We start from the raw sequence: 11236 nt of genomic DNA on the forward strand, positions 1-11236 counted from the left end.
CTCAATCAAGTGAGGGGGAAGAAAACTAATATTACCAAAATCATTCACAAATAATAATAGTAATTCTGACACTAGCTCTCTGATGAAACATGAAAAATAAACGACAGCTATATAGAATTTCATAATCTTGAGGCTCACAAGGTTTATGAATACAAGCTGAGACAGAACACAAAGATCTCAAGTGTCTTTCAACCATTAACAGTTTATTATATTAGCCCTTGATATATTAATTTTTCTCCCAGAATTTTATATAGTCAATACATCATAAATACCTGGAGAGTTTCCTTACAAGTATAAATATCAGGCCAACCTCATCTGTACTTAGCAATTTTAATAAACATGTGCTAGACCCTTAGCCCCACCTACCCCATCCTGCACAGCCCCTCCCACACTATCTTACATTGTGGTTATATATCTGTTGCACTTGTGTGACCCAGAAGTCAGCTTTGCTAGCAGAGCCTCCACCCACTGACTGCATGCCCGGGAAATGGTCATCATAGCACATAAGCAGAATGGGACCTGCATATTCCTCCGTCTATTTTTAGGGGGTTGAACATTTATTTTATATGTTCATTGGAACATCTCAGGACCATATAAAGATTCTGAAACCTCAGAAAATGACTCTATCTAATACAAAGCCTGGAGAATCCCATGCAGATATTGCGAAGAGACCTGGGAAGTGGAGAGAAATGGGAACCACGTAGGACTCATGACAGAGTGCTGGCTAAGGAGGGGCGTTTCTACAGCTTCTTCAGCTGAGCTGATCTGCCACACTCGGGTCATGCCCGCTACGAACGATGGGGGTGACGCAGGTGCAGCCCACAGTCACCAGCACCTTCTCCAGTCGGAACAAGCCAGGACAGTCCCGTGGCTTCCTCCGGAGGACCAGAAGCTCCTGCTGGATGGGGACGGAGTTCAGGGACTTGTCTTCCACTCCCTCGGCGTTGATGCAGCCAGTGTGTCTGCACTTTGCCTCCGCGATCTCGGAGGGGAACCGGTTGGGGTCCCGGGAGATGCTGCAGGAAGAGCCAGGAGAAGTGGATGGTGAGATCTGGCAGGAAAGATGCACAAAGGATGGGGACCCCGCGGCACTGGGTGCCCACCTGCAGGAAGGCGATGCCGGATAACAAGGGGGCTGCAGCGCAGGCTCGGAACAGACAGCCTGGACTCAGATGCTGGCCCCTGGCGGGGTGCCTAACTCCCTATGTTCCCTCCACTGTAGAATGGAGGTTCTCATATTCCTCTCCCTTGTGGTCGTTGCCAACACTGTGATAACAAATGAATATGAAACGCCAACACTGAAACGCTGGCGTCCACAAATGTTAGATCTTTTAGTTCCTTTTTTTTTTTTACATTTTTATTATGAGAGCCATCTTTCATCCTTTGGTTAGAGATTGAACATCACTTGGAGGTCTCCCAATACACAGTCTCCAAAGCCTGTTGCTTGGGAAAGAAAAACAAAGCCCTGGGGGTTTGTGAATCCAGTGCCTTCTTTCAATTTCTCCCTCAATTTCTTCCTCCTTGCCAGAAGGCATAAAGGCCAATCCAGCCGACTAGCCACGGTACTTACTGCCTTCCAGAGGAAAGGAAATACATGCGGGCAGCCCCAGAAACACTTCTAATAGTCCCTAGACTCGGTTTTCATACTTATATTTAGAGCATCTAAATGAATTCTTGGTACTCCAAGAATCTCTGTGTAAGACAAAATCCCAAGTCTGTACCCTGAACATCCCCACCTAGCATCTTCCTTCCCCAAGTGGCCTTTCTCCTCCACTCTGCCCTCTCCAATCCTTGAAGATGGAAATCCAATCTGAGTGGCTTTCTCTGAACTGTCTTTTCTGGTCCCCCTCTCTTATCCCCATGCAGAGATCATTATGTGGGCTGCTTTAAAGAGCCCTCTCTTCCGACACAAAAGAAGTTTCTCAGTTCCAAACCCAGGGTTGCATGAAGCAGGAAAAGGCAAAGCATCAGGAGAGGTTGGAAGCAAAACAGGCTTTTGAGCACATAGGAGGACTTAGCCCAAAGCAGCAAGAAAAGGGGAGCTCCCAGGGAAAGTGGGATTTCTGCTTTTAAGAGTCAATGTAAGGACTATTATTTTTTTCTGTATTTTTGAACTTCTTTACTGTATGGTTAGAATGAATTAATATATTTTCCCAAAGAACGTGGAGATCAGTCTCCTTGGAACGTACTTGTAATCCCAGGGGGAGATGGAGCGGTTCTTCAAGTTGCCTGAGAGGAAAACTCCCTGGCTTCGCCTGCGGATGCGGATGTCAACCCTCACAGTGTGGGCCTCCAGAGGGGGGCAGAGGCCAGGATCCTCAGATCTGGGGGGTTTCCCAGCTGCCACCTCCCCCAGGAGGGTGAGCCACAGTGTCAACAGCAGCAGGGACTTGACCTGGAAGTAGATGAGAAGGAGGTCGGTTAGGGACTCTAGGGTCACTTGCTGACAAGAGACAGGTCATGCTTCAGCTGAACTCAGCATCCCTGGGACAGGATCAGGGCTCCTCTCTGAACGTCAGATCATCTCCTGGCAATGGGAAGAGTCAGACATGAAGAGTCCAGGATACCAACCTGAGAACTAAACTCTTTAGCCTGGTGAATGCACCCTCCACAGTTCGAGGGCTTTTGAACAGGGGGACACGAGGATACCGGGATCTGAGACTGGGTTTAAATCCTGACCTGGTTTTCTCACTGAGCCTCTGCTTTCTCTTCTTTCCAGGCAAAGCATAACACTTGCTTTATAATAATATTCACAAGATTAAATAAAATGTTCTTTGTAATGGATTTATAATAAAAAAAAATAGGGGCTTAAGAAATGATAGCTCTTAATTTCCAACCTCACATCCATGAATCCTCCACAAAACCCTTTGTCCCAGCCATTCCTGCCCCCCTACCCCCATCCATCTAAATCTCCCCCTTCCATCAAGGACCCACTCAGAAGTGGTCTCCTCCAGGAACTGTCCCAAAAGTAGTTCAATTAGAAATATTTTAATTGCCCTCAAATGATAAAGCTTTTAGAATCTAGCACTCAAACAGCCTTTCTTTATTGTCTGGACATCTAGTATTTATGTTCATACACATCTTCACCTACTAAACGGTAAGTTCCTGCTGGAGAATAAGTCATAGAACAGGTGTTTCAAAATACTTTCTGGATGAATGAATGAACTAAACAATTCATTTAAATTACCAACGTAGTTAAGCTCAATGCATTAAGATAAACACCGTGCAAAAGAAAATATAGCAGAGTTCCCATGATCCATGCCGACCGAAGGAAGCAGGGGCACTAAAAAATTTTTAGCTCTTTGATTTTAGTTAGATTTTCATAGAGCACTTTGTGCATTCCTGTAATGCCAGATAAACCAATGTTTCAAAGTAAGTATAAAAAAATTAATGTTCTGGAGCTGAAGAGAAATAAACACACTTAAAATTTCTCCCGCTTCCCTTTGTCAGAACCCCACGGTGACCACTAACCCTCACTGGGGATGGACAAGGCTCATCAACAACTCTCAACATAATAAAAGTGAGATGCTTTCATCCTCGGGGCTCCGTGTTGGTCAGACTCACACCTTCCATGAGTTAGGGTCGGGAAGGTGCCTAGACGTGTTAGTTTAAATGGCCTTCATTTTTTATCTTTTGCAGATGCTGGAGGCAAGAAATGACAAGAGTAAACCAAAAGGTCATGATGCCAAGTGCTGTACTAAGGTAACTGATACAAAGAAAATCCTGTAAAGCAAGATTGATCCAGATAAGCCCAAATGGGCCTGATTTGCCTCCAGATAATCAGCAGATGTCTACTTTCGTCTCCCGTAATCATCCATTCATTCAACAACTCTTTCTTGTCTCCGGAGTGTGATGATAAAGGACATGAGCTCTGGAATCAGAAGTCCTCGGCCCACAACTTCGTTCCAGGACTCTCACTAGCTGCAACTCAGTTTCCTCCACCAGAAAATGTGGAGATTAAATGACAGGATCCATAGAAAGCATGAAGAGCAGGGTCGGCATGTGGAGAGTATTCAGTATAGGAGCTACTGTTAGTCGACCTTTCCCTAAAGATGCGAAAGATGTGGGATTTGCCCTGCGGTACCTTCTATCTACACAAAGCACTATGATCCCCTATTGCAGGACCTCAGTTCCCCAACCAGGGATTGAACCAGGGGTCACGGCCATGAAAGCCCGGAATCCTAACCACTAGGTCACTAGGGAATTCCTGGTGAACTCACCAGGAAGCACTGTGAAGTTTTAAAAAGTAAAAGGAAACCTGCTTGGACAAGAGGGTCCTTAGCTTTCCGAGCATCAGTTCCTTAAATTTCTTAAGTAAATCCCTCTTTGGTGTCTCCTCTTTCATTTTTTGTGTCGTATTCACTGACTCATTTCTAATTTTCATTATTGAAGTTTTAGAGTAAGTGTACCTCGGGGTTACCAGGTTTATCAATAATTACCAAATATAATAATGACTTATAATGTCATTATTATATTTGCTTATATCTTTAGAGTATTTTAGAAAACACTTTCACATCTCCATAATCTCTATATTCTCACATCTACCTTGAAGGATAGGTAGAGCTCATATTAGTTACCCCAATAAGGCAGGTGAAGAAGCTGTGTCTGATGCTCTCCAGCCTGCTAGCACCAGTCTGAGGACTAGAAGTAGGTGTCTGTGGTCAGTGTTGCCACAGCCCCTGAAGCTCATTACTGTTGTCATCAACATTGAGTCACCCACAGTGTTTCATCTCAGCTTGGTCTCACTAGAGAAGCCAGGCATTTTAAGCCATGTGACAGCCTTGTCAGAACTGCACAAGTGTTGTAGGTCATGTAGTTTTTTATCAGAAATCAGATGACATCTGCAAATCACTCTGGTATGCTCCATGAAGCTGTTGATCTGAAACTATAGATTTCAGTGGTTATGAAACACAGAGCAGGGGCTGGATAAAATTCTTGCTGGTTCTTAAGAATGATACACAGAAGAGCACTCCTTTGAGAGGCTCAGATTATTTTAGTCTCAGTTTCTTCTGTGCTGGCTTTCCTGGTGGCTCAGTGATAAAGAATCCACCTGTAATGCAGGAGATGCGGGCTCTGTTCCTGGGTGGGGAAGATCCCTTGGAGAAGGAAATGGCAACCCACTCCAGTATTCTTGCCTGGAAAACCCCATGGACAGAGGAGCCATCAGGCTACAGTTAATAGGGTCACAAAAGAGTCAGACAACAATTCTTCTATACCATCTAGGAGGCAGGCAAATGGACATCACGCCTTCTCTGTCTCATAGGAAACAGAGGTAAGAGAAAGCACCAACGGAAGGTGGGCAATGTGAGGACGCTGACATGCCTAGCTTAACCCTGTACTTGCTCTACTGGGAACTCCCCTAGGAGAATATCTGAACACTTGTCTCCTGAACTCACCTGTGATTCATGCTCACCCCCACGTAGGGATGTGCTCCAGAACCCGGCCAGAACATGCTCCAGAACCCGGCCAGCTCCTAGTCCATGAGATTTGCCTTGCCTCTCTATTGAGGATGTCCTGTGTGCCTGCACCTCCAATTTCTAATCCTATTATAATGTCCTTTGCCCTGTCATGTTTCTTGCTGACAGTCCAACAGATTTCCTCAGAGAAACCAGAAATAGACATGGCTTTAGAACACAAAACTATCCAAAAATTTGTTTAAACACAATGGCTTTAAGTTCAGAAATCTTGCTTCTAAACTATTCAAGGGCAGAATGTTGTACTTGAAGTCATAAACCTAGATTCATGTCCCTTTTCTTGGGCATACAGTATCTGATGATCTTAAATCACTTAAATTCATTGAACTGTTGTTAATCAGTACAATGGAGAAAGCAGTCCCAATCCGCTTCATTAGGTTGGTGGGAGACTCAGGTAAAAATAATCACATAATTAGTATTAATATTAAATACTCTAATTTGAAAAGATACATACACCCTAATGTTTATAGGGGCACTGTTTACAATAGCTGAAATACGGAAGCAACCTCGGTGTCCATCAACAGACAAATGGAAAAAGGAGATGAGATACATATATATAATGGACTATTACACAGCCATAAAAAAAAGAATGAAATACTGCCATTTGCAGCAATATGGATGAACCTAGAGATTATCATACGAAGTGAAGTAAGCTAGAAAGAGAAAGATAAATGTATGATATCACTTATATGTGGAATCTAAAATATGATACCAATGAACTTTTTGCAAAACAGAAACAGACTTGCAGACATATAGAACAAACTGACGGTTACGAAAGGGGAAAAGGGGTAGGGAGGAAGATAAATCAGGAGTTTGGGATTAATATATGTATACTGCTGCTGCTGCTGCTAAGTCGCTTCAATCGTGTCCGACTCTGCACAACCCCATAGATGGCAGCCCACCAGGCTCCCCGTCCCTGGGATTCTCCAGGCAAGAACACTGGAGTGGGTTGCCATTTCCTTCTCCAGTGCATGAAAGTGAAAAGTGAAATGAAGTCGCTCAGTCGTGTCTGACTCTTAGCGACCCCGTGGACTGCAGCCTACCAGGCTCCTCCATCCATGGGATTTTCCAGGCAAGAGTACTGGAGTGGGGTGTCATATGTAGACTACTACATATAAAACAGTCAACAAGGACCTACTGTATAGCACATGGAACTGTATTCAATATCCTATAATAAACCATAAGGGAAATTATGGTCTATTTATTCAGTTAAACATAGCTTCCCTGGTGGCTCAGAGGGTAAAGCATCTGCCTGTGATGCAGGAGACCCAGGTTCAATTGGGGAGACCCAGGTTCAATCGGGAAGACCCAGATCGGGAAGACTCCCTGGAGAAGGAAATGGCAACCCACTCCAGTATTCTGGCCTGGAGAATACCATGGACAGAGGACCCTTGTGGGCTACAGTCCATAGGGTTGCAAAGAATCGGACACGACTGAATGACTACCCTACCCTAACTGAATCACTTTGCTGTATACCAGAAGCTAATACAACATTGCAAATCAATTATACTTCTATTTGAAAAACAAAACTCACTGAATTCTTTCTCTATCCTTATTGTTCATTATATTAAGTGGCCAAGTTAACTAGAAGCTATGCCTGGAGAGATCTGCTACTTCAGAGTATAGGTTTTATCATTCTCAATGATATCAATTAATCCTCCATGAGGAAGATGAGAGGATAATAAGTCACAGAAGAATAACAATGCAGAGAGAGGTTAGGTAACTTATCCCATATCCCACATTTAGTAAGTGGCAAAACCAGGTCCCTCACCCAGGAACTGTCCAAGTGCATCACTAGATGGTTTCACTCCCTGCATCCAGGGGTACTCCTTGTCTGCCAGTCATCTTGGGAGAATCATCACCCCTCTCAGGGCCCCAGCTTCCTTGGTTAAAATAAATCTATATAGATCCTAAAAGGCTGACTAAGCTTCCCTAGGAGATCAGTTCAGTTCAGTCGCTCAGTCATGTCCGACTCTTTGCGACCCCATGAACCACAGCACGCCAGGCTTCCCTGTCCATCACCAACTTAACTCTATAAGCAGAGACCATGTCCAGTTTCTGATGCCAAGAATTTCACAAGCTAATGCCAACCATGCCAAAGCCATTAGTAAAGAGCTATGGTTTTCACCCCACTATAACTTCTGGCTACTTTTCCTTTTTCTCCAACAGACCAGGGTCAGTATTAAAGTCAGCTCTGTGTTTTAAAGAAATGAAACCCCAAAAGACCCCAGTCCAGCCTCATTCCTTAGAAATCTGCTCTCCTGAATTCCTAGGGTTAACTGCACCAACACAGGGGTGATCCTGACCACTTACCATGGCCGTGTCACACAGGACAGTCATCGTCACTTTGCTCTGGCCGCTTGCGTTGTGCAGGAAACTCCTGTGCCTGTGTCGTCTTGTGTGTGCCAATGTGGTGTCAGCGAGAGTACCTGTCAGTTTTATAGCAATCTCTGTCCCTGTTTCAAGTGACCTGCTTACTGCCTAAGCTGTGGTTGCCCCAGAGAAACTGATGAATGTAGTGTTTTTTGTTTTTTCCTATTCCACTTCCTGAAGGGGAGTTGAAGGGGGACTCTAGAAAGGAATGACGAAGAAAGGACCAAATCTCCCTCTCCTTCTGCCCCACCCCCACACTCATTGCCCTGACACTGTAGCAAATCTCTTAACTGATGTACTACGGAGATGAACCAAATGACAAACTGCTGTCATGAGTTTTCATATTCTTTCCCTAAATGGCTAAGAATCTAGTCACGCACCTTCTGTTCTACTTTCCAGTCAGGCAATGTGAACCGTGATTTAAGTGGCCAAGTCATCCTTCGAGGAGACGCAGTATTAAACTATCTTCAGCTCCACTTTATGAATGGAGAAACAAAACCAACGAAATGAATGACATCAGTGAGAGAGTCAGAGTTGATATCCCCAAACAGTTAGTTTCATGGTTTCCCTGAAGTAATTCTGTTTTAACCCCATGGTTAGACTCTTACTGGTGTTTAATAGACTGATAATCATTATTCATAGGACATAAAAACAATCATTACCTTGGCTCTCTCTGCCTGAACGTGATTTTATTTTTTTTAACCCAAACGGATTAGCAAGTAGAGCCTTTAAGTCTCTGATGTGTTATTTTAAATGACCTGCAAAAAATTAATTTACCTTAGTTCAGTGCTACTCAGCATTTATTAAGAACATGCTGTATGCTGGGCAATATAGCCTAGGAATACACAGACATTTCTGAAATAGCAATAACTTACTTTTTTAAATGTCCGTTAGACTTAGTCACTCAGTCATGTTCGACTCTTTGTGACCCTTTGGACTGTAGCCCAGTCCATTTATAGTATAAGCCCTTCTTATACTATAAATCATGAACTAACACTGGGGACACGTGATGACGATATGATGAACACACAGCTGCTTATAGTGGAAGCTTTTCACTAACTGGCCCTGTACCACCCATGGCCCAAGTTATTACCAGCTTTTAAGTTTTAGTAATTCACGTGAAGCTGTCATTCAACACACCGACTGAAGGAAAGCTACACGGCTCAAAATAGCCTGGAGTTAAAACTCCCCTCCAGGCCCTCCCCACCATTCTATACAGAATAAAGAACTTTCTCCCCCGAAGAAAGGAAGATTAATATTAAGATAGATTATGTTCAGCTGCCAGCCGATCCCAGTCTCCGGCTGGTCTCAGAAATTCCTTACCCCAGTTGTTTAAAGCTAACTAATCAAAATAATCATGAGGAAAAACAGACCCCCTCAAAATGATGCATCTCCACACATATATGTTTTCTGTGTATACCTATTCTCTTCTTAGCGAACAGCCCACTAATCTGACTGCTGCCCCTTCTCGCCTCTTTAAAGGTGATCTGTTCCTGCAAAGTGCCAGTCTTGTTTTGTTTTTTTTTTCCTTGAACCTCACCTTCTCTAACTCCCTTATCTTACATTTTTTGGTGCCGAAACCTGGGAGGTTGACGTTCCTTCTCATTCTTCATGGCCAGCTCTTCAGAGCATGGAAGCCTACCGAGCTCACTTTCCTGCCCGGGCTTTCAAGCCCTCCTCGAGAGGACGCCCTGTGCCTTTGTGAGTGGTACAAGGCCTGTGTAAGGGCTTTTTTGGTTTTTCACGTACCCCAAGGAATGTTGGCCTCCCTCTCTCTCTTCCTCTCTCTTCCTCTTTTCCCTACACTCTCATTTTCACAAGACCAACCAACTCCAGGACAGAGGCCTTTTGCTATTCGACCTCCTTCCATCCACCACGAATTCCCGCCTAACCCAGTAGCCCAGGTAAGCTCGGACGGTACTCTAGGGTGCCATAGACTATCGTCCTTTCCAGGTTCCCAGGGAACCTTCTGGCCAAAAGGCCCTTTGGGGAGGTACTTGGGGGCTGCCCCTCCCTCCTTCAGAGTCTCTCTCTCCCTCTGCCTGCTCGAAGGATTAGGGGATGACCTTTTCTCTCGACTGGACAGTCGCTAGCCATTTGCTATGGGATCAAGCCAATCTGTCCCACAGGACTCTCCCTTGGCCTGTGTACAACGAAACCTCAAACCTCGGCTCTTGACCAATCTCAGGGCTCATAAACTGGAATCACTTTGTACTCAAATTTGGCCTCAATACAAACTGGATAACCAAAACTGCTGGCCTGAGTTTGGGACTTTCAATTACAATATTTTATCAGATCTCACTAACTTTCTCGAATGGAATGGCAAATGGTCAGAGGTCCCCTGTAGTCAAGCCTTCTGGGACCTTAGAAGCCGTCCTTCTCTCTGCAAGGACTGTTCTACTTATCAAATCCTCCTCTGTTCTCTCTCCCCATCCATTACAAAAGAATCCAAATCTAAAGCCCCTAAAGTGAAAGGTAAAAGTGAAGTCGCTCAGTCGTGTCCGACTCGTAGCAACCCCATGGACTGCAGCCTACCAGGCTCCTCCATCCATGGGATTTTCCAGGCAAGAGTACTGGAGTAGGTTGCCATTTCCTTCTCCAGGGGATCTTCCCAACCCAGGGATCGAACCCGGGTCTCCTGCATTATAGACAGACGCTTTACCATCTGAGCCACCAGGGAAGTCCCCAAAAGGAAAGGAAAGCCCCTAAAAGGCCCCCTAAACCTTCAGCCCCCGATTTTGACCCAGCAGATGAGCCTCCTCCCTACAGCCCCAGAGATGAGGCTTCAGGAGACAAGACCCCACCCTCTAGCCCTTCCTCCTCCAAATCAGGAAGCGATGACCCCAAAACCCCAAAAGAGATTTCTAATCCCCTCCATCAACCAGGACCCAAAGCAAACACATGTTTCCTCGCAGGGAGGTAGCGGGACCAGAGGGCCCTACACAGGTTCATGTGCCTTTCTCAATTTCTGATATGAGCCAAATTGAAAAAAAATTGGGATCTTTTTCAGAAAATCCTACTAGATATAGGAAGGGATTCCTCTGCCTTACACAAGCATAACATTTAACCTGGAATGATCTTTATTACATCCTAAATGCCACTTTAACCCCTAATGAAAAGGAACAGATTCGGCAGGCAGCTGATTTCATGCTGATCAACTCCATAACCAAGATAGGGTTAATCCAGTGGCTAATGATGCAGTTCCTTTAACTGAGCCACAGTGGACACATCAAACTGGCAAAGCTGGCCTCCGGTACCTACATCATATGATCACCTGTTTACTAGAAGGAATGCTAAAAAGCTCTCATATTCATGTTAACTACGATAGGATTAGGGAAATGATTCAAGAAAAGGATGAAAATCCTGCCCTTTTTCTTTCACAGCTTACT

The 11236-nt window shown here is 44.6% G+C and overlaps 1 protein-coding gene and 1 non-coding gene across 2 annotated transcripts; both read right to left on the reverse strand.

Moving 5' to 3' along the window:
- Positions 1-212: 212 nt before the first annotated feature.
- IL17F (interleukin 17F) lies at positions 213-7909 on the reverse strand. Its single transcript, XM_055406803.2, has 3 exons — positions 7788-7909; positions 2190-2395; positions 213-1016 (listed from the first exon to the last, which is right to left on the reverse strand). Exons 1-3 carry the CDS (start codon positions 7812-7814, stop codon positions 752-754), a joined length of 498 nt encoding a protein of 165 aa, XP_055262778.1. The 5' UTR covers positions 7815-7909; the 3' UTR covers positions 213-751.
- Positions 7910-10455: 2546 nt separating this feature from the next.
- On the reverse strand, positions 10456-10527 carry TRNAY-AUA (transfer RNA tyrosine (anticodon AUA)). Its single transcript has one exon. It is a non-coding gene; the product is annotated as a tRNA-Tyr (tRNA).
- Between the last annotated feature and the right edge of the window lie 709 nt (positions 10528-11236).

Source organism: Moschus berezovskii, chromosome 23, assembly GCF_049115385.1.
Source record: "Moschus berezovskii isolate FMDL1 chromosome 23, NW_MosBer_1.0, whole genome shotgun sequence".
In the NCBI taxonomy this organism is placed as follows: domain Eukaryota; kingdom Metazoa; phylum Chordata; class Mammalia; order Artiodactyla; family Moschidae; genus Moschus; species Moschus berezovskii.